This window comes from Pongo pygmaeus, chromosome 20 (assembly GCF_028885625.2).
Source record: "Pongo pygmaeus isolate AG05252 chromosome 20, NHGRI_mPonPyg2-v2.0_pri, whole genome shotgun sequence".
NCBI classification, from domain to species: domain Eukaryota; kingdom Metazoa; phylum Chordata; class Mammalia; order Primates; family Hominidae; genus Pongo; species Pongo pygmaeus.
The window spans coordinates 18,711,022-18,732,907 of record NC_072393.2 but is presented as its reverse complement, the minus strand read 5'-3'; the positions used below and the strand labels follow the sequence as shown (position 1 = coordinate 18,732,907).

The 21,886-nt window shown below is 56.3% G+C and overlaps 1 protein-coding gene across 1 annotated transcript; it reads left to right on the top strand.

Annotated features, from left to right (window-relative positions):
* Positions 1 to 16,719: 16,719 nt before the first annotated feature.
* JUND (JunD proto-oncogene, AP-1 transcription factor subunit) lies at positions 16,720 to 18,600 on the top strand. The gene has a single exon (XM_054465548.2). The coding sequence runs from the start codon at positions 16,866 to 16,868 to the stop codon at positions 17,904 to 17,906; it is 1,041 nt and encodes a 346-aa protein (XP_054321523.2). The 5' UTR covers positions 16,720 to 16,865; the 3' UTR covers positions 17,907 to 18,600.
* The last annotated feature ends 3,286 nt before the right edge of the window (positions 18,601 to 21,886 follow it).

Below are 21,886 nucleotides of genomic sequence, written 5' to 3'. Positions count from 1 at the left end.
TGTGCGCCACCATACCCAGCTAATTTTTGTATTTTTAGTAGAGACGGGGTTTCACTATGTTGGCCAGGCTGGTCTTGAACTCCTGACCTCATGATCTGCCCGCCTCGGCCTCCCAAAGTGCTGGGATTACAGGCATGAGCCACTGTGCCCGGCCTGCTTCATGCCTTTTTGTGGCTTCATCATATTCCATTGTGTGGGTGGACCACATTTTGTTGATCCTTCATCAGCTGATGGACATTTGGGCTGTTTCCAAGGAAGGGAGTTTACTGAGTGTTTAACCTGCAGTGGGCACAGGTCTAAGGGCTTCCTCCCAACCCCTGCCCCAGTTATGAGGTCATCCTGTTAGCACCATGCCCATTTACCCATTTCGTAGTTGGAGAAATGAAGGCACAAACAGGTCCCTGAAAGAACCACAGGTCAGCTCTTTGGCCTTTATACTCTGGGGATGGGGATAGAGGCAGACACTAAGGAAGGCAAGAATTAAATATGGTAATCCCAGAGCACTTTGGGAGGCCAAGGTGGGCAGATCACCTGAGGTCAGGAGTTCAAGATCAACCTGGCCAACATGGTGAAACCCCGTTTCTACTAAAAATACAAAAATTAGCAGGGTGTGGTGCTGTGTGCCTGTAATCCCAGCTACTCGGGATGCTGAGGCAGGTGAATCACTTGAACCCGGGAGATGGAGGGGGCAGTGAGCTGTGACTGCGTCACTGCACTCCATCCTGGGCAACAGAGTGAGACTCCATCTCAAAAAAAAAAAAAAGAGAGAGAAAAAGAAAGAAAGAAAGCCAGCCAAGAATTAAATATGATCAATTCCAGGTGAGTGAGTCTCCCAGACAGTGGGAACAGCATGTGCAAAGGCCCCGAGGTGGGAATACATAGCTGTACTCAAGGGAAAGCTGGCATGGAACAAGTGAGTGGGGAGAGGAAGAGGGGAATAGACGGCACCTGCTGGGGGGCCTGGGGGTATGGGGAAGGATCTAAGATGGACTCAGATGGGAAAACAGAGAGAGACTGAGAGATGCAGGAAGAGAGAGGGAGCAAGACTGGGAGAACAAGGAAGAGATAGGGCCTCAGCATCTCAAGGCCTGGCTCCAAGTAGCCAAGGAGGCCTTGTCCTCACCCAAGTCCCTGCACCCCAGACCTTCTCTGATACCCTGACTGCATCAACAGTGGCAACCACCATGTGCCCAGAAGGATGTCAGTACATGGTAAGTGCTCCAAAAATGTTGAGTGAATGGATGAACACAGGAATGGATGGATGGATGGGTGCATGGTAGGTGGATGGGTGGGTGGATGAATAGGTGGATTGGTGGATGGATGGGTGGGCGGGTGGATGGATGGAAGGGTGGATTGTGGACGGATGGGTGGATGAGTGGATGGGTGGATGGTGGGTAGGTGGATGGGTGGATGGATGGGTGGATAAGTGGATGGTGAATGGATGGGTGGGTGGGTAGATAGGTGGATAGATGGATGGTGGATGGGTAGATGGTAGATGGATGAGTGGATGGTGGATGGATGGTGGATGGGTAAATGGTAGGTGGATGGTGGATGGATGGTGGATGGGTAGATGGTAGATGGATGGGTGGATGGTGAATGGGTGGATGGTGGATGCATGGGTGGGTGGGTGGGTAGATAAGTGGATGGGTGGATGGATGGTGGATGGGTGGATGAGTGGATGGTGGATGGATGGGTTGGTGGGTGGACAGGTGGATGAATGGATGGTGGATGGGTAAGTGGTGGATGGGTGGATGGTGGATGGATGGTGGATGGGTGGATGGTGAATGGGTGGATGGTGGATGTATGGGTGGGTGGGTAGATGGATGGATGGTGGGTAGATGGATGGATGGTGGATGGGCAGATGGTGGATGGGTAGATGGTGCATGGATGGATGGCAGCTAGGTGGAGGAATGGATGGATGAATGGGTAGATGGTGGATGGATGGGTGGATGATGGACTGATTGGTGTATGATGGATGGATGGGGGATGAGTGGATGGTGGATGGGTGGATAGATGGGTGGGTGGGTGGATGGATGGTAGATGGGTAGATGGTAGATGGATGGGTGGATGGTGGATGGATGGGGGATGAGTGGATGGTGGATGAGTGGATGGATGGGTGAGTGGGTAGATGGGCGGATGGCTGACAGAGGGAGGAAGACCTGACACTGAGGTCCGCTCCATGAGAAGCAGCATCTCCTACCTTCCAGCAGATGACTGAGTGGTGTCTGCTGGAGGAACTTGTCTAGTCCTGCCCGAGGTCTCACCCACGCCTGGGCAGCCTCAGAAGACACCCCCAGGGTGGAGGCTGGAAAGTTGGGGCTGGACAGGGTGCTATGAGCGTAGGCCAAGCAGGGGCGTGCCGGCTGGGTACCAGATGCCGCTACCTGCCTCTGCCGCTGAGTCAGCATCACCATGGCAACTGGCCCTGCCGGATGCTTCTCTGGGCACATCCTCGTCACTGCAGCCACCACCGTCACAGCCGCCTCCTCACAGGGGGCAGGGGCAGGGGGAGCAGTTATTTTTACACAGTTTGTGTGCAGCACTCAGGGGCCGGGGTGCTCACCTTTCCTACACCCCCTCCCCTGTTAGTGTCAGCCCCACCATCTCCTGAACGGGACTTGGGGAGATGTTGTCACCTGGGGTGGGCACTGTGAGAACAGATGAGGGACATGTACAAGGGCTGAGTGGCTGGACTGCAGGAGGGAAGAGAGCCGGGGCGATAATGGGGAAGACTGGCCACAGCAGGAAGCTACAGAGGGTGTGGGGAGGCCAGAGGGGGCATTGACAGAGGGCACAACAGGGGTCCCTGTGACTCTGGGCAACCTCCACATCCCCAAAGCCTCCCCTGCTGCTTCTGGAGCATGGATAATGGTAGGAAAACTGAGGCAGGGAGAGCAGTCACAGGCTCCACCTGGGCTGGCCAAGGACTCAAGCCACCCCCAACACTCCCTGCTTAGGATCTGGAGGCCCCTGTAATCCCCCATCTCTCCTCACCCCGCGCCATGCCTCCTCCTGGATGTTTCCTTAACACACCTCAAATTCAGCCCGGGTACAGTGGCTTACGCCTGTAACCCCAGCACTTTAGGAGGCTGAGGCGGACGAATCACGAGGTCAAGAGGTAGAGACCAGCCTGGCCAATATGGTGAAACCCTGTCTACTAAAAATACAAAATTAGCTGGGCATCGTGGCACACGCCTGTAATCCCAGCTACTCGGGAGGCTGAGGCAGAAGAATCGCTTGAACCTGGTAGGCGGAGGTTGCAGTGAGGACTCCGTGAGTCCTCACGGAGGTTGCAGTGAGTCCACACCACTGTACTCCAGCCTGGGTGACAGAGGGAGACTCCTCAAAAAACAAACAAACAAATACCTCAAATTCCTACCTAGGGCCTTTGCACGTGCTACTCCAGCTTTCAGGAACACCCTTTCCTGGGGCATCCTCATGGTGGCCCTGCTGCTGGTATCGTGGATCCTCTGGCCCCCCCACCCCACACTCCCTCTGCCTGCTGTCATTTGCTTTCTCACCACCTGACTTTATATCATTCATTTCTTTCAGTTGTTCCCGTCCCAAGAATGAGGGGCCACTGAGTCACCTCACAGCACACAGCCCACACTTCGCTTCGCTGGGCCCCTCTCTGTAGTTTCAGGGACAGGGCGGGGACTTGGGTTGACCGATGGCTCCAAAGGCAGGCATGACCTTCCTTTCAGGCCACAAGGCCCTGTCAGAAGTCAGCAGTCAGTGGGTGAGCCAGGCCTGGAGGCTAACACCAGGGCCAGGAGTTATTCCACCACAGGTTCCTCCAGGAAGCCGCCTCCTCCCGGGAGCCTGCCTGGGTGCCTCCAGGCCACACCCGGGGCTCCATCTCTCTTACCTGGTTGTCTCTCTGTCTCTGTCTTGCTCCTAGATTTTTTTCCACCCTCCCTCTCCCGCTGTCTCTCCTTCCAACTCATTTTTTTTTTTTCTCTTGGTTTATTTCCAAGCCATGATATTGCTTTTCTCTTCCGCTATCTCGAAGCTCTGACCCTCCAATCAGGAGGCCCGATTTAGTATAGCCTCACCTAGAACGTTGGGGCCGTTCCTTTAGCCTCGATATACCCACTCAACAAATGGGCTTGTCCTAGAGCTTAAGGCCTGCCCCTGGGGGGAAGGAAATTCCGGTGGCGGAAACCCTTCCCCATCCCCGCTTCAGGGCCCCGGCGGGGAAGGGGTTAACCACGCGCGGTCCCTTCCCCCCAGCTCTGCCTTTAATTAGCAGTCCGGCGGGGCGGCCTCGCTGGGCGGGCGGGGGAAAGGGAGAGAGGGGGTGGAGAGGAGATCGGGGGAGACGGGAGGGAGAAGGGGATAGGGAAGAGGGGAGGGGAAGCTGAAGCAGGAAGGGGAGGGAGAGGAGGGGAGTGAGGGACGGGAGGAGAGGAGGGGGCTGGGGAACCAGCCCGGGATTCACAGCCCGCCTCGCAGGTGTCCCCGCTCCAGCCTCTTTCTTGGGGTGGAGTCCCCTCCTACACCCCCTTTTCAAGGCCGAGCCCAGCGCCCACACTAAATGTCAACTCTCCCCATTATCCGGTTGAGGAAACTGAGGCCATGCAGAGGTGGTGATGTGCCAGGTCGCAGCTCGGGGCAAACGTTTATTCGCAGGTATTTGCGCAATGGAAAACAAGCCCAAACCAGCTCCAGGTCGTCCGGCGACCTGGAGGAGCTGGGAGGGGGCGGCAGTGTGGGACTAGCGGGCTTAGCACCAGCCAGGCCACGGCCGTTCCCGTGCCTCAATTTCCCTCTCTGCACAGCGCCCAGTAAATTGCTTGCAGGGCCGACCGCCCCCTCCCCCATCCCCGCGGCCTCCAGCGCCGCGTGGGGTGGGGGCCGGGCGGCCGAAGCGTCCGCGTCTACGCGGCACCACCTCGCCCTGACGTCTGCGCTGACGCCACCAGCCAGCTCGCGGCGGGGTCCGGCAGCCCCGAGAAATTAACTCTTCCACTGCCGCGGACAGCGCCGAGACCCCTCCCCCCGATCCTTTCTCCCCCCTTCCATTAGGGGAGGGGTCACACGCTGAGGACCCCGCAGCTGGGCGAGGGAGGAGGCCTCGACCAGCCTCCAGGCCTCTGCCCGCGCCGTTCCCTCCGCCTGGAATGCGCCTCCCGCCCCAACCCAACCCCGTGTTTACTGCGACTTCCCTCCCTTCGGCCTGGCCCTGACCCCTCCGGGGCAGGGCGTGTCCGTGTCTGGCTGCTAGTACCGGCCCGGGGTGGGGTCCTCTCTCCCCAACAACTCGCTGTTTCCAACTCAATGTCTTTCCCCCCATTTTTCAATCGAGAACCATCGAAGACCAGGGAATTTATGGATGTCACCTGGCCAGGGACTGAGCAGCGCCTGCCCAGCTCCTGGGACTCCCCGCCCCCACCCCGTACACGGGGGTGCCCAGTCTCCCGGCGGCGGAGAGGACCCCGCAGGCCCCGCCCTTCCCCAGGGGAAGTGAGAATAGGGCACCCACCCCCACATTCTCGCCACTTCCTCCCCGGGAGAGCGAGAGGCGAGGAGCAGGGGGGAGGCGGGAGGAAGGGGATGCGGGGGCAGCGGGAGGCGGGAAGGCGTGGGAGTTGAGGGAATCTGCCTCGGGTGCAGCAGGCGGGGGGTCTCACCACTATTACCCCTGCTGTGGTCCTTAAGGGCCCCATGTGCATGGCCTTTGATACCACTCAGACAACTTTGGGGTCCCCCAAAGTTGCTCCTTCCTTGGGGTCCTTTCTGAATCAACGCGGACCCTGCCGGTGCCTCCCCATCCCCGCAGCCTGGGGCAGCGGCCTCTTCTCCACCCCTCTGCCGTCTGCCTTGCCCCCAATTCCATCTGCTCCCCATCTGGGGCCCAGATTCCTTCCGCTGGCTGGGGGTCAGGTCCAGCACCCCCTCTGTACCATTCCGGACCCCTAAGCTCGCTCTAGGAACCCCCAGTCCTGGTGCAGAAATGCAGCCCACGGTGTGCAGGGCCAGCTGGCTTTGAATCTGCCTTCTATATACTGAAGCCTTTCTTGGCTGACAGCCTCAGTTTGTCCATCCGAAAAAAGGGGACAAAGCATATTTAGATGGCTCACGCCTGTAATCCCAGCACTCTGGGAGGCCGAGGCGGACGGATTGCTTGAGGTCAGGAGTTCCAGACCAGCCTGGCCAACATGGTGAAACCCCGTCTCTACAAAAATACAAAAATTAGCCGGGCGTGGTGGCGCACGCCTGTAATCCCAGCTACTCAGGAGGCTGAGGCAGGAGAATCACTTGAACCCAGGAGGTGAAGGCTGCAGTGAGCCGAGATAGTGCCATTGCACTCCAGCCTGGGCGACAGAGCAAGACTCTGTCTTAAAAAAAAAAAAAAAACCTGGAGAATGGGTTTCCCATCTTGGCAGCATGAATACTTCCGCTCATTCATTAATTCACTCATCCATTCATTATTCTACGAACTCATCCATTATGCTACTTATTGCATTCATTTCTTTACTCATTCACTCATTCATTGATTCACACACCACAGACAGCCAGGGAGGACAGCAGACCACAGGGGCCCACATCGCAGTGTGGACAGACGTCAGGGGCCCACAGGACCGTGGGTGGGGACAGCCCCAAGGCTGCAAATAAACGTTTGCCCCGAGCTGCATCCTGGCATGTCACCAAACCAAACCGAAGCCTCCCCAGAGAGGCCCCTGTGGGGTCCCCTGCCCAAGAGGCAGCTGCCTGCCACCTCCCCCACCCCTCCCCATTCAGGCACCACCCTGCCCTCAGTCTGTCAGCGGGGAAATGGCTCAGTACCTGGAAAAGCCACGAGTATGTGGTCGGATGCAGTCAAAACCCACACATCATGTTGGAGGGGGGCACCTACAATAATGGGTTGCATGTTAACAAATCAACCCACATTCATCAAGCGCCTACTGTGTGCTGGGACCCACGGGACTGGAGCATCCGCCAAGTGGGTCCCTGTGGCCCTTCCTGCCCTTCTGCTTGGGACTTCCCTTCCTTTGATAAGACTCAGACATTCGAAGTCCAGCCCCAGCCCTGAGTGTTCCTGAGGCGGGAATGCCTGACTTTGCTCTCATTTCATAGTTTTTTGGTTTCCTTCTATTTATAGCAAGAGAAACTGGTTTTCCATTCTTGGTGGTGACATGAAGGTTCCCTTTTGAAATATATTTACTGAAGTAAAAACAGAAAAGGGGGCCAACTTAAAGGAAAATCGTGAGACCAACCTACAGCATGCTTCTCTAAAATGACCTTGCTTCCAGTCCGCCAGAACATCACCTCCGGGCGGTGAGAACCCACCTGCCCAGCACACAGCGGGCACTCAATAGAGCATGGTAGCTGGGTGCAGTGGCTCATGCCTATAATCCCAGAACTTTCGGAGGTCGAGGCAGGCGGATCACTTGAGGTGAGGAGTTCAAGACCAGCCTGGCCAACATGGAGAAACCCTGTCTCTACTAAAAATACAAAAATTAGTTGGTGTGGTGGCATGTGCCTGTAATCCCAGCTACTCTGGTGGCTGAGGCACTAGAATCGCTTGAACCTGGGAGGCAGAGATTGCAGTGAGCTGAGAACGTGCCACTGCACACCAGCCTCGGAGACAGAGTAACACTCTGTCTCCAAACAAAAAAAAAAAGCATGGTTGAAGCATGGTTGAATCGATGCATGATGGTATGTGAGTTTGGCCCAAAACAACCAAGAAACAAAAAACCAAACCAGCCTTTTTTTTTTGAGACAGGGTCTCGCTCTGTTGCCCAGGCTGGAGTGCAGTGGCAGGATCTCAGCTCACTGCAATCTCCGCCTCCCAGGTTCAAGCGATTCTCCTGCCTCAGCCTCCTGAGTAGCTGGGATTACAGGCATGAACCACCACACCCGGCTAATTTTTGTATTTTTAGTAGAGATGGGACTTCACCATGTTGGCCAGGCTGGTCTCGATCTCCTCACCTTGTGATCCGCCCGCCTCGGCCTCCCAACCAGCTAATTTTTCTATCTTTGTGTAGAGATGGGTTCTTGCTATGTTGCCCAGGCTGCTCTTAAACTTCTGGGCTCAGGAGATCCTCCTGTCTCTGCCTCTCAAAGAGCTGGGATTAGAAGCATGAGCCACCCTGCTCAGACTACAAACCAATTTATCTTTTTTTTTTTTTTTTTTTTTTTGAGACGGAGTCTTGCTCTGTCGCCCAGGCTGGAGTTCAGTGGCGCGATCTTGGATCACTGCAAGCTCCGCCTCCCGGGTTCACACCATTCTCCTGCCTCAGCCTCCCCAGTAGCTGGGACTACAGGCGCCCGCCTACCACGCCTGGCAAATTTTTTTTTTGTATTTTTAGTGGAGACGGGTTTTCACCATGTTAGCCAGGATGGTCTCGATCTCCTGACCTCGTGATCCACCCGCCTCGGACTCCCAAAGTGCTGGGATTACAGGCATGAGCTACAGTGCCCAGCCTCTTTTTTTTTTTTTTGGAGACGGGGGTATCGTTATGTTGGCCAGGTTGGTCTTGAATACTTGGCCTCAAGCAATCCTCCTGCCTCGGCCTCCCAAAGTGCTAGGCTTACAGGGGTGAGCCACTTTGCCTGGCCCAAACCAATTTCTGAAGTTGGTCTAAAGAAAGCAAATTCACTACCTTCTGATCCCCAAACCCTCTGGTTCTCCAATATCTACCTGTGAAATGGCCTAACCCAGGCCTGGGCATACAGGAAGTGCACATTAAATGCATGCTGGATAAGTGCAGGGGTCCTGTCTGTCCTAGGGTGGAGTAGGAGGGTAAGTGGTATGGGAAGTTCTTTTCTCCTTGTGCTATAATAAGAGGTTTTGGAGACTGATTCTAGATGGTCAGTCAATCAACAAACACTTGACTGAACCATTCTTCTAGGCCTGCCCAGTTAGTAAAAATGGTCATAAAGCTGGCAGAGCCAGGTTCAATCTGGTTGCATCAATGCTGAAGGGGGGCTGACTGTGCCTCAGTTTCCTCACCTGTAAAATGGTTTTATGAGGCAGGATGGATCCGGTGCCAGTCCAGAGGGCAGGGCCTGAGTCCCCTCCGAGAGGCTGGGCAGACACCTGCGCTGGACTGGGGACAGACTGCGGTTCTTGCTCCTGGAGAGGGCGGAAGCCTGGCAGGAGGGGAACAGAGAGGCCTCAGCCTTCTCGGGTAACTTGATCCTCAGGAATGTGCGGGCCAGACAGCGCCCCCAGCCCGAGTCTGGCGCCCCCACTCCCGACCGCCCTGCGGGGGTCCGGCCGTCGGGGCACTTTCCCTGCAAGTTCTGCCTCTGCGAGCCTAAGGGTCCTAAGCGCCGGATTAGGGTCCTCACAAGCCCCACCTCCCCGCTGTGGGGTCGTGAGTGCCTGGCTCCACCTCACCCCTTCGGCTGCCTGCTTAACTCGGTTTTCTTTGGGGCTTTCCGATTTATCAAGGTGATTTTTGGTTTCTGGGTGTTCAAATAAAGACTAAAAATTAAACTGCAGCCTCAACTTACCCAGGCCCAAGCGATCCTCCCACCTCACCCTCCCAAGTAGCTGGGACCACAGGCGTGTACCACCATGCCCAGCTAACTTTTTTATTTTTGTAGAGAAGAGTTCTCACTAGATTGCCCAGGCTGGTCTCAAACTCCTGGGCTCAAGCGACCCTCCCTCCTTGGCCTCCCAATGTGCTGGGATTACTGGTGTGAGCCACTGTGCCCGGCCTGCAGGTTGCTTTAAACAAGAAATCTCTGCGCTGGGGAAGGACTACAGCCGCAACGATTCAAACCCCGGCGGCAGCGGGGCGTCAGGTTCAGCTTCTGCTTGGAGGGCAGGGTTCTCTCTGGCCTGGCCTGTACGACTCTGGGCACGTTGCGCGCCCTCTCCAGACACTGCCCTGAGAAGTGGGATAACGTCCCTCACCACTCGTGGAGCTGCTGCTGGGATAAAGGTGAAAATGCAGAGTCCCGGACCAAGCCCTAGTGTTGCCCCAACCTCACCTGCAACTTTCACTGCCTTGGGGGCAAATCCCTCCTGAGCAGAGGAGGCGTCAGCACTCCCCTTCTCTTCCTTTGGCACTCACTGGCTTCCCAATCCAGTCCCACCTACCTCCCCACCTTCTAGAAATGTGTCCAACTGGTTCCTGCCCCGGGGCCTTTGAACTGGCTGTTCCTATTACTGGAACACTCTGATCCCCCAATAATTGGCAATTAGGTCCAGCTTGTCTGTCACTTGGTGTTACATCCTGGGCCACCCCTCCCAGATTACCCAACTCTAAAATATCAACCCCCTCCATTACCATCTATGGCGGGGACACCATTGATTCTACTGAAAACTGCGCTGGTCTGGCTCTCCCTTTGTGTGGGGGCCTACAAAGGTGCAGATGTTGGTCTTGTTCATGTGTGCCCTTTCCCCTGCTTACAGTAGGGGCTTAGTGTATGTGGATTGAATGAATGAAAGTTCTCTCTAGTTCATTGCGTGGGACTAGCTGATGGCGTTAGAGACACCCTCTGCCCATATGTCCAAAGTGGCTTCAGATCTGCCCCGGAGGAACCCCCACTCTGGGAAGACAGAGCTGGACCAACAGCTGCTGTGGGGTCAGGGCTGGGACAAATGGAAGGACAGGAATGGGGTGTCCCAGAGGGCTCTCTGGCTGGGAGGAGGAAGGAGAGGGTAGGAAAGGGCATTGAGGCGGAGCAACAGAAAATGCAAAGAGAAAGAAAAAGGGAGGCCAGGAGCAGTGGCTCAAGCCTGTAATCCCAGCACTTTGGGAGGCTGAGGCGGACAGATCATGAGGTCAGGCGTTCAAGACCAGCCTGACCAACATTGTGAAACCCCATCTCTACTAAAAATACAAAAAAATTAGCCGGGCATGTTGGCACGTGCCTGTAATCCCAGCTACTTACGGAGGCTGAGGCAGGAGAATTGCTTGAACCCGGGAAGGGAAGGTTGCAGTGAGCCAAGATCAAGTCACTGCACTCCAGCCTGGGCAACAGAGCGAGACTCCATCTCAAAAAAAAAAAAAAAAAAGAAAAAAGAAAAAAGGAGCCCTTGTGGGTGGCAAAGGCAGCTTCCCATACTTAGGGGCCAGGAGAGGACTTCCCCATCCAGCCCTGAAGACCTCTCCTCCCCTTCTATGGAGGAGACAGAACAAGACACAGATAGGGGACAGACAGCTCTTAGCCAGATGGAGAGGACTGACGGCGGTCCTAGGGGACATGGTCAGGAAGGGTTTCTTGGAGAAGGTGGTGGGTTTTGAAGGATGAGTAGGAGTTCGCCAAGAGTGTAAGGGTATTCCAAGCTGAGAGAACTCAAAACCAAAGAACTGCAGTTACGTTTGGCCAAATAATACAATCATAGAAAGCATTTATTGACCCCTTACTATTTCTTTTTTCTTTTTTTTTTTGAGATGGTGTCTCACTCTGTTGCCCAGGCTGGAGTGCAGTGGTGTGATCTTGGCTCACTGCAACCTCCTCCTCCTGGGTTCAAGTGATTCTCCTGCCTCAGCCTCCCAAGTAGCTGGGACGACAGACGTGCGCCACCACGCCGGGAGAATTTTTGTATTTTTAGTGGAGACAAGGTTTCTTTTTTTTTTTTTTTTTTTTTTGTGAGCCGGAGTCTCCCTCTGTCACCCAGGCTGGAGTGCAGTGGCACAATCTTGGCTCACTGCAAGCTCCGCCTCCCAGGTTCACGCCATTCTCCTGCCTCAGCCTTCTGAGTAGCTGGGACTACAGGTGCCCGCCACCACGCCAGGCTAATTTTTTGTATTTTTAGTAGAGACGGGGTTTCACCGTGTTGGCCAGGATGGTCTCGATCTCCTGACCTCGTGATCCACCCGCCTCGGCCTCCCAAAGTGCTGGGATTACAGGCATGAGCCACTGAGCCCGGCCTAGTAGAGACAAGGTTTCACTATGTTGGCCAGGCTGGTCTCGAACGCCTGACCTCGTGATCCACCTACCTCAGCCTCCCAAAGTGCTGAGATTACAGGCGTGAGCCACCGCGCCTGGCCTGACCCCTTACTATTTCTTCAAATCCAATAAAAATCGCAATGCTTTTCCTTTCTCCGCCATCGTGGTGTGTTCTTGACTCCGCTTCTCACCATGTCTTCTCACAAGATTTTCAGGATTAAGCGATTCCTGGCCAAGAAACAAAAGCAAAATCGTCCCATTTCCCAGTGGATTTGGATGAAAACTGGAAATAAAATCAGGTACAATTCCAAAAGGTCACTGGAGAAGAACCAAGCTGGGTCTATAAGAAATTGCACATGCGATGGCACACATATTCGTGCTGTCTGAAGCTCACGATCACGTTACCATATCAAGCTGAAAGTGTCACCACTATCTGGAGAGTTCGACGTGTTTTCCTCTCTGAATCTGTTATGAACGCATGGATTGGCAGGGTTCAGTAATAAATATGTGAGACCTTTCATTTCCAAAAAAAAAATCGCGATACTCCACGAAGTAGGTAGGTTTATTTGCTCAATTTTCGTGAAGGAAAAACAGGCTTAGAGAGGTAACAGGCCTCTGTATCTCACCTGCCTGCCTCCAGGAAAATGCTCCACTCAGTTCAGGCTGTCTCAGCCTACAGTTCACCAGACCATCTCCCCAGCTGCCAAGGCTGAGGCCCCAGTTCAGGGCAGGGCCTCTGTGCGCCGCCCACTCACCTCCTGCCTTAGGGAGAGGCATGACCCCATCTCCTCCACCCTGGCCACACTGCACGGGGCCCAGAGAGGGGTTCCCAGGGCAGGGCTGGCTACAGGTCTGGGGGCTGGATCTTGTCCCACTAGGGATCTCTTTGTCCAGGGTAGACCTGGGCTAGAGAGCACAGAGACCCACAGATCTGAGTATGTACCTGTGTGTGTGTACCTGCGTCTGTCTATACAACACAAATATAGACAGACACAGGTGCACACACAGACACACACTCCAATAGGCAGACAGACACCTTCCTAACCTATCTAGAGACAAAACAAACCCACACCCCCAGTTCCCTGCCCTGGCAATTCAGATCCCAGGCCTGCCAGGCCAGGTCTTTAATATTATTATTATTATTATTATTTTATTATTTTAGGCAGAGTTTCGCTCGTTGCCCAGGCTGGAGTGCAATGGCGCAATCTTGGCTCACTGCAACCTCCAATTCCTGGGTTCGACTGATTCTCCTGCCTCAGCCTCCCGAGTAACTGGGATTACAGGCATGTGCCACCATGCCTGGCTAATTTTGTATTTTTAGTAGAGATGGTTTTTTTTTGTTTTTTTTTTTTTTTTGAGACAGAGTCTCGCTCTGTTGCTCAGGCTGGAGTGCAATGACAATCTTGGCTCACCGCAACCTCTGCCTCCTGGGTTCAAGCGATTCTTCTGCCTGAGTTTCCTGAGTAGCTGGGATTACAGGCATGCACCACCATGCCCAGCGAATTTTTTATTTGTAGTGGAGACAGGGTTTCACCATGCTGGCCAAGCTGGTCTCAAACCCTTGACCTCAGGTGATCTGCCCACTTCAGCCTCCCAAAGTGCTGGGATTACAGGTGTGAGCCACCGCGCCTGGCCTATTATTATTATTATTTTTGAGACGGATTCTTACTCTTTTGCTCAGGCTGCAATGCAGTGGTGCAATCTTGGCTCATTGTTGCCTCCGCCTCCCGGGCTCAAGCAATCCTCCTGCCTCAGCCTCCCAAGTAGCAGGGACTACAGGCATGCGCCACCATGCCCAGCTAATTTTTGAATTTTTAGTAGAGACGGGGTTTCACCATGTTGGCCAGGATGGTCTTGATCTCCTGACCTCGTGATCCACCCGCTTCGGCCTCCCAAAGTGCTGGGATTATAGGAGTGAGCCATCGTGCCCGGCCAGGTCTTTATTATTATTATTATTATTATTATTTTTAAGATGGAGTCTTGCTCTGTTGCCCAGGCTGGAGTGCAGTGGCATGATTTCAGCTCACTGCAACCTCTATCTCCTGGGTTCTAGTGATTCTCCTGACTTTCTCCAGAGCAGCTGGGATTACAGGTGCGCTCCCCATGCCTGGCTAATTTTTGTATTTTTAGTAGAGACAGGGTTTTGCCATATTGGCCAGGCTGGTCTCGAACTCCTGACCTCAGATGATTTGCCCGCCTCGGCCTCCCAAAGTGCTGATTACAGGTGTGAGCCACCTCGCCCAGCCTATTATTTTTTCTTTTTCTTTCTTTTTTTTTTTTTTGAGACGGAGTCTCACTCTGTCGCCCAGGCTGGAGTGCAATGGCGCAATCTCCGCTCACTGCAACCTCCGCCTCCCGGGTTAAAGCGTTTCTCCTGCCTCAGCCTCCTGAGTAGCTGGGATTACAGGCACCTGCCACCACACCTGGATAATTTTTTTTCTTTTCTCTCTTTTTTTTTTTTTTTTGAGACGGAGTCTTGCTCTGTTGCCCAGGCTGGAGTGCAGTGGCGCGATCTCGGCTCACTGCAAGCTCCGCCTCCCGGGTTCACGCCATTCTTCTGCCTCAGCCTCCTGAGTAGCTGGGACTACAGGCGCCTGCCACCACGCCCGGCTACTTTTTTTTGTATTTTTTAGTAGAAGCGGGGTTTCACCGTGTTAACCAGGATGGTCTTGATCTCCTGACCTCGTGATCAGCCTGCCTTGGCCTCCCAAAGTGCTGGGATGACAGGCGTGAGCCTCCGCACCCGGCCTAATTTTTTTTATTTTCAATAGAGACAGGGTTTCACCATGTTGGTCAGGCAGGGTTTCACCATGTTGGTCTCAAACTCCTGACCTCAAATGCCTGCCTCAGCCTTCCAAAGTGCTGGGATTACAGGCGAGAGTCACCGCGCGTGGCCGACAGGCCACCTTCTTGGTGATGAGGACAGCCTCCCCTATGGCCTTCATGCCCCAGGGCCGAGTTGGGGGCAGAGGCAGGTGAGTAAGGAGGATAGAAAAGGAGTAAGGCCAGGCAGACAAACTGAGGCTAGAGACCACCCACACAAGCAACCTTTTGTTGCATTCGCCTTTATTTTTTATTTTTTTTGAGACTGGAGTCTCGCTCTGTCTCCCAGGCTGGAGTGCAGTGGCACAATCTCAGCTCACTGCAACCTCTGCCTCCTGGGTTCAAGCGATTCTCATGTCTCAGCCTCCTGAGTAGCTGGGATTACAGGCACACCACCACACCCGGCTATTTTTGTTTTTTGTTTTTTTTTGTATTTTTGTATTTCGGCCAGTCTGGTCCTGAACTGCTTACCTCAAGTGATCTGCCTGCCTCGGCCTCCCAAAGTGCTGGGATTACAGGCATGAGCCACCACACCCAGCCCCGCATTCACCTTTAATACTGAGCATCCATTCTATACTAGGCCCTGTCAGCAGGCTCAACATAGGCAATGTCCCTGACCTTCAGGGACTACGATCCACTCCATCATTCTGGCAGATTCAGAGGCTACAATAAAGGAATAAAGTCTGAGGGTGAGGCACTTCCTGAAGACACATCTTTGCACTGGGGGAAGGGAGTACCAGGCAGAGAGCATAGCACGTGCAAAGGCCCAGAGGTACGATTAGTCCTGCAACTGGGAGGCCAAGGATCAGAGAGACTGAGGGGAAGGAGGTCAGGGAAAGGAGGGTGTGGGCTCCATTCAGACAGAGGTGGGGAGCTGGAGGGGTGCATGCAGAGGCTGTAGGTCAGATCCAGATGTCCTAAGGATCCCTTGTGAGTACTGTTAGGGTGGGTCCATCTCTCCTCCCTCACACCCCCTTCCCAGCCAGTCTTAATAGTGGCCCATTAAGCCCTAACAGCCAAGATAGTGATAACAAGCATGTGATAATTATAGCCGGCATTCCTGCCTCATCAGCCCAGCCCCTGGAGTTGGGCACCCTCTCCCAGGACATCACAGCCCTGACAGACCTAGGGTTAAAACGTGGGCGGCAGAAGGAAAGGGCTGCGCAGGGGCCTGGACTCCCAGGTTCTAGGGTTCTAAGGGTGGACGAGAACTCAGGCCTAATCACAGCCCTGGCCCTGCTGTGACTCCTAGCTAACTCTCGGGAGATGGTCACTCCACCTCTCTAAGCCCAGTTTCCCATCTGTCAAGGCAGGAAGTCGGACTCCTGGTTCTAGAACGCACTCAGTGAAAATGATCAGGATCCAAGCGCTTCCAGCAACTTCTGGCGACCCTCCTCTCCCCTCCCCTGTCTCTCCCTGAGCAATCACACGCAGGGTGGAGGGAGGGAGGGTGAGGAACGCAGACCTGCCCCACACCCCCGGCGAGCCCCCGAAAACCCCACCAGGCCTCCAGCCCCGAGTCCGCACAAAGCCTCTCCAGAAAGCGCGCTAGGGGAGGCGCTGGCGGCACAGCAGAACAGGAGGCGCCAAGGAGTTATTTATCCATGCGGGACCCCATCCCCCTCCAGTCCCCGGAGGCCGGCACCGCCCCCGCCCCCGCCCCCGCCCCCGCCCGGCCGGGGCCCCACGCGCGGACACGGGGCGGGGCCTCGGGGCGGGCGGGCGCCTGGTGGCCCGGGCCCATCACGCCACTCGGGACGTGCCTTGGCGGAGGCGGCGCCAGGGAGATCGGTCGTACACAGCGGTCCCGGGGCGGGGTGACCCGGCCCGGGCGCGCGGCCGCCCCCATGACGTCAACCCACAAGGCAGCGCGCTGTTGTGCCGTTTACCGCGCGTCGCCGGGGCAACGGCGGCCGGGCGGGCGCCGGTGGCTTGGCCCCGCCCCTCCATGCAAATGAGCGACGTCACCCGCACCCAATGGCGAACGGGGGCGGTGAGCTCATCGCGCCGAGCCGAGGCTATAAGAGGGCGCAAGAGTGGCGCGGCGCAGGAGCCGGCGCCAGCGGAGGGCCGGGCGCAGCGGCCGCGGCCGGGGCGGGCGCAGGGCCGAGCGGACGGGGGGGCGCGGGCCCCCCGGGAGGCCGCGGCCACTCCCCCCCGGGCCGGCGCGGCGGGGGAGGCGGAGGATGGAAACACCCTTCTACGGCGATGAGGCGCTGAGCGGCCTGGGCGGCGGCGCCAGTGGCAGCGGCGGCAGCTTCGCGTCCCCGGGCCGCCTGTTTCCCGGGGCGCCCCCGACGGCCGCGGCCGGCAGCATGATGAAGAAGGACGCGCTGACGCTGAGCCTGAGTGAGCAGGTGGCGGCGGCGCTCAAGCCTGCGGCCGCGCCGCCTCCTACCCCGCTGCGCGCCGACGGCGGTCCCAGCGCGGCACCCCCCGACGGCCTGCTCGCCTCTCCCGACCTGGGGCTGCTGAAGCTGGCCTCCCCCGAGCTCGAGCGCCTCATCATCCAGTCCAACGGGCTGGTCACCACGACGCCGACGAGCACACAGTTCCTCTACCCCAAGGTGGCGGCCAGCGAGGAGCAGGAGTTCGCCGAGGGCTTCGTCAAGGCCCTGGAGGATTTACACAAGCAGAACCAGCTCGGCGCGGGCGCGGCCGCCGCTGCCGCAGCCGCCGCCGGGGGGCCCTCGGGCACGGCCACGGGCTCCGCGCCCCCCGGCGAGCTGGCCCCGGCGGCGGCCGCGCCCGAAGCGCCCGTCTACGCGAACCTGAGCAGCTACGCGGGCGGCGCCGGGGGCGCGGGGGGCGCCGCGACGGTCGCCTTCGCTGCCGAACCTGTGCCCTTCCCGCCGCCGCCACCCCCGGGCGCGTTGGGGCCGCCGCGCCTGGCTGCGCTCAAGGACGAGCCACAGACGGTGCCCGACGTGCCGAGCTTCGGCGAGAGCCCGCCGCTGTCGCCCATCGACATGGACACGCAGGAGCGCATCAAGGCGGAGCGCAAGCGGCTGCGCAACCGCATCGCCGCCTCCAAGTGCCGCAAGCGCAAGCTGGAGCGCATCTCGCGCCTGGAAGAGAAAGTGAAGACCCTCAAAAGCCAGAACACGGAGCTGGCGTCCACGGCGAGCCTGCTGCGCGAGCAGGTGGCGCAGCTCAAGCAGAAAGTCCTCAGCCACGTCAACAGCGGCTGCCAGCTGCTGCCCCAGCACCAGGTGCCCGCGTACTGAGTCCGCGCGCGGGGCGCATGCGCGGCCACCCTCCCAGAGGGGCGGGCTCGCGGGGGGGTGTCGTGGGCGCCCCGGACTTGGAGAGGGTGCGGCCCTGGGGACCCCCCTCCCCGAGTGTGCCCAGGAACTCAGAGAGGGCGCAGCCCCCGGGGATCCCCCGCGAGGGTGCCCAGGACTCGGAAGGGGCGCCCCGGACTCGACAAGCTGGACCCCCTGCTCCCGGGGGGGCGAGCGCATGACCCCCCGCCCTCGCGCTGCCTCTGTCCCCCGCGCGGCCGCCCCGTGTTGCACAAACCCGCGCGTCTCGGCTGCCCCTTTGTACACCGCGCCGCGGAAGGGGGCTCCGAGGGGGCGCAGCCTCAAATCCTGCCTTTCCTTTCCTTTTACTTTTTTTTTTTTCCTTTGGAAGAGAGAAGAACAGAGTGTTCGATTCTGCCCTATTTATGTTTCTACTCGGGAACAAACGTTGGTTGTGTGTGTGTGTGTTTTCTTGTGTTGGTTTTTTAAAGAAATGGGAAGAAGAAAAAAAAAATTTTCTGCCCCTTTCCTCGATCTCGCTCCCTCCTTCCGTTCTTTCGACCGGTCCCCCCTTCCTTTTTGTTCTGTTTTGTTTTGTTTTGCTACGAGTCCACATTCCTGTTTGTAATCCTTGGTTCGCCCGGTTTTCTGTTTTCAGTAAAGTCTCGTTACGCCAGCTCGGCTCTCCGCCTCCTTCTTCCCCCGCCGGGGCCTGGCAGGCTGGGCGGGGCCTGGTTCGCGTCCCCCCTACACCCCCGCCTCTCTCTCCTCCCTCTGTCCCTAGCTCCTCCCCTTGTTGGGAGGGAGCAGAGAGCGGGTGTCCGAGAGGGGCCCGCACATCTGGCGCGCAGCGAGCGCCCCCTAGACGCGCCTGGGCGCGGGGCCGGCTGATGTCCAGGTTGGGGAGGGGTCTTGGGGTCTTTGATCTGCGTTTGGAACTAGCTAGTGCCCCCTTGCCTTTTGGGAAGGAGAGTTTTCGAGGTGGAAAGGGCACAACCCCAGCCCAAGGCAGGAAGGAAGAGACAGAAACTCAGTAAACTTTTTAACCTTTTGGGCCTTGATTTGCCTGTCCGTAAAATGGGGAGAACAGTCGAAAAACTTGCCTCATAAAGTTGTGACGATTAATAGAGTTTATGTTTACAGAGCAGTGCTTGGCTTACAGTGTAAGCTTTTCTCGTTTGGTGGATCGGGGGATGCTGAGGTCCAGGACAAGCTGATGGACCCAGTACCAGGAGGAAGGTGACACAGGTGGGATCTAACCCAAGAGGTCTGCCTCCAGGACTGGGATTTTCCAAGTATCTCCCTGAAGTTCGCTTCTCCTCCTCCTCCCAACATCCTACTCCCCAGTTTGAGGAAACCTAAGGTTCAGAGAGGTTGAGCAACTGGCTTGACATCACACAGCCTTTTAAGGAGACTGTGCAGAGACAGTCCGACCTTGGACTCCTCACTTTCAGAGCCTTGACCCCAGGCTTCCTGCTTCGCTTGCCTGCTCTGCCCTTTGCTGTTAAGACCCTGCGCTTTGGGCTTCCAACTCATTGGGGACCCTGAGGGATGTGAACATTAGTGGCCGAGGTCACACAGCAAGTAGGGTTGGTGGCCATGTGTACCTAGCCAGCCCTGTTAGGGAGGGCCACTGAACTGTACCCATTTTACAGATGAAGAAACTTGCAGAGAATGGCCACCATCCCTTGGTCATGGAGAAAGTCAGGCCTTGCCACCAACAGCTATGTTGGGGTTCGTTTGTTTGAGACAGAGTCTTGCTCTGTCACCCAGACTGGAGTGCAGTGGCGCCATCTAGGCTCACCGCAACCTCTGCCTCCTGGGTTCGAGTGATTCTCCTGCCTCAGCCTCCAAGTAGCTCGGATTACAGGTGCCCACCACGCCCGGCTACTTTTTTGGACTTTTAGTAGAGACAGGGTTTCACCATGTTGGTCAGGCTGGTCTGGAACTCCTGACCTCAAGTGGTACACCCATCTTGGCCTCCCAAAGTGCTGGGATTACAGGTGTGAGCCCCCACGTCCGGCCAGGGTTTGGTTTTTAGCTGTCACACTGCCTTGTGGGAGGTCATGCAGACGTTTCAGCAGGGCCTGGAGGAACCTGCTGAAGGGAACTGAGGCTGAGGTGGGAGAGCAGGGGTGTCTTGACACACAGGACACCAAGAACCACATCTAGGGCAGAGTGTCACTGGTTGGGAGACTGGGTCCCAGCTTAGGTTCCAGTTGGCATTTGTGAGATCTCAGGTGAGTCTTCCTCCCCCGATGGCCTCTACGTCTTGTGCTGTGAGATGGGCGTGTTTGCATCCAGCGTAACATCTCTCAGGTCAGAAGTCAGAACTGGGAGGTGCTCAGGGGACGGACAACAGTGACCGCACTCAATGATGGTACCTACTGTGGCCCCCAATTAGTAGAGAAGGGGAAGGGAGGTTTTGAGACTTGCCCAACACTCCTGTTTTTTTGTTTTTGTTTTTGTTTTTGTTTTTTTGAGGCGGAGTCTCGCTCTGTCGCCCAGGCTGGAGTGCAGTGGCGCAGTCTTGGCTCACTGCAAGCTCCGCCTGCCAGGTTCATGCCATTCTCCTGCCTCAGCCTCCTGAGTAGCTGGGACTACAGGCACCCGCCACCACGCTTGGTTAATTTTTTGTACTTTTAGTAGAGACGGGGTTTCACTGTTTTAGCCAGGATGGTCTTGATCTCCTGACCTCGTGATCCACCTGCCTGGGCCTCCCAAAGTGCTGGGATTACAGGCATGAACCACCGCACCCAGCCAACACCCCTGTTAAATGGCAGAGCAGAGATTCAAACCCAGGTCTCTTGCCTGCCTGCCCCCAAGTGGTCTAAGGCAAGAGGCCTCTGAGGAGCCCTGCAGAGAGGTGGAGGAAATACCTTTTCTTTCTTTTTTTTTTGTGTTGAGACTGAGTCTTCCTCTGTCGCCCAGGCTGGAGTGCAATGGCCTGATCTTGGCTTACCGCAACCTCCACCTCCCAGGTTCAAGCGATTCACTTGCCTCAGCCTCTCGATTAGCTGGATTACAGGTACCTGCCACCATGCCCAGCTAAATTTTTTTTTTTTGAGACGGAGTCTCGCTCTGTCGCCCAGGCTGGAGTGCAGTGGCGCGATCTCAGCTCAATGCAAGCTCTGCCTCCTGCGTTCACGCCATTCTCCTGCCTCAGCCTCCTGAGTAGCTGGGACTACAGGCGCCCGCCACTACGCCCGGCTAATTTTTTTGTATTTTTAGTAGAGATGGGGTTTCACCGTGTTAGCCAGGATGGTCTCGATCTCCTGACCTCGTGATCCACCCACTTCAGCCTCCCAAAGTGCTGGGATTACAGGCGTGAGCCACCCTGCCCGGCTAAATTTTTTTTTTTGTATTTTTAGTAGAGACAGGGTTTCACCATGTTGCCCAGGCTGGTCTCGAACTCCTGACCTCAGGTGATCCACCCACCTTAGCTTCCCAAAGTGCTGGGATTACAGGCGTGAGCCACTGGGCCCCACAAGTTTTTTTTTTTTTTTCTTTACAAAATGAGGTCTCGCTCTTGCCTCGGTCAGAGTGCAGTGGCGAGACCACAGCTCACTGCAGCCTTGACCTCCCAGGCTCAACTGATCCTCCTGCGTCACCTCAGCCTCCCAAGTAGCTGGGGCCACAGGTGCACGCCACCATGCCCTACTAATTTTTATTTTTTTATTTTTATTTTTATGTTTTCTTTGAGACGGAGTCTTGCTCTGTCCCCCAGGCTGGAGTGCAGTGGCTCCATCTTGGCTCATTGCAAGCTCCGCCTCCTAGGTTCACGCCATTCTCCTGCCTCAGCCTCCTGAGTAGCTGGGACTACAGGCGCCCGCCACCATGCCTGGCTAATTTTTTTGTATTTTTAGTAGAGATGGGCTTTCACCGTGTTAGCCAGGATGATCTCGATCTCCTGACCTCATGATCAGCCAGCCTCAGCCTCCCAAAGTGCTGGGATTACAGGT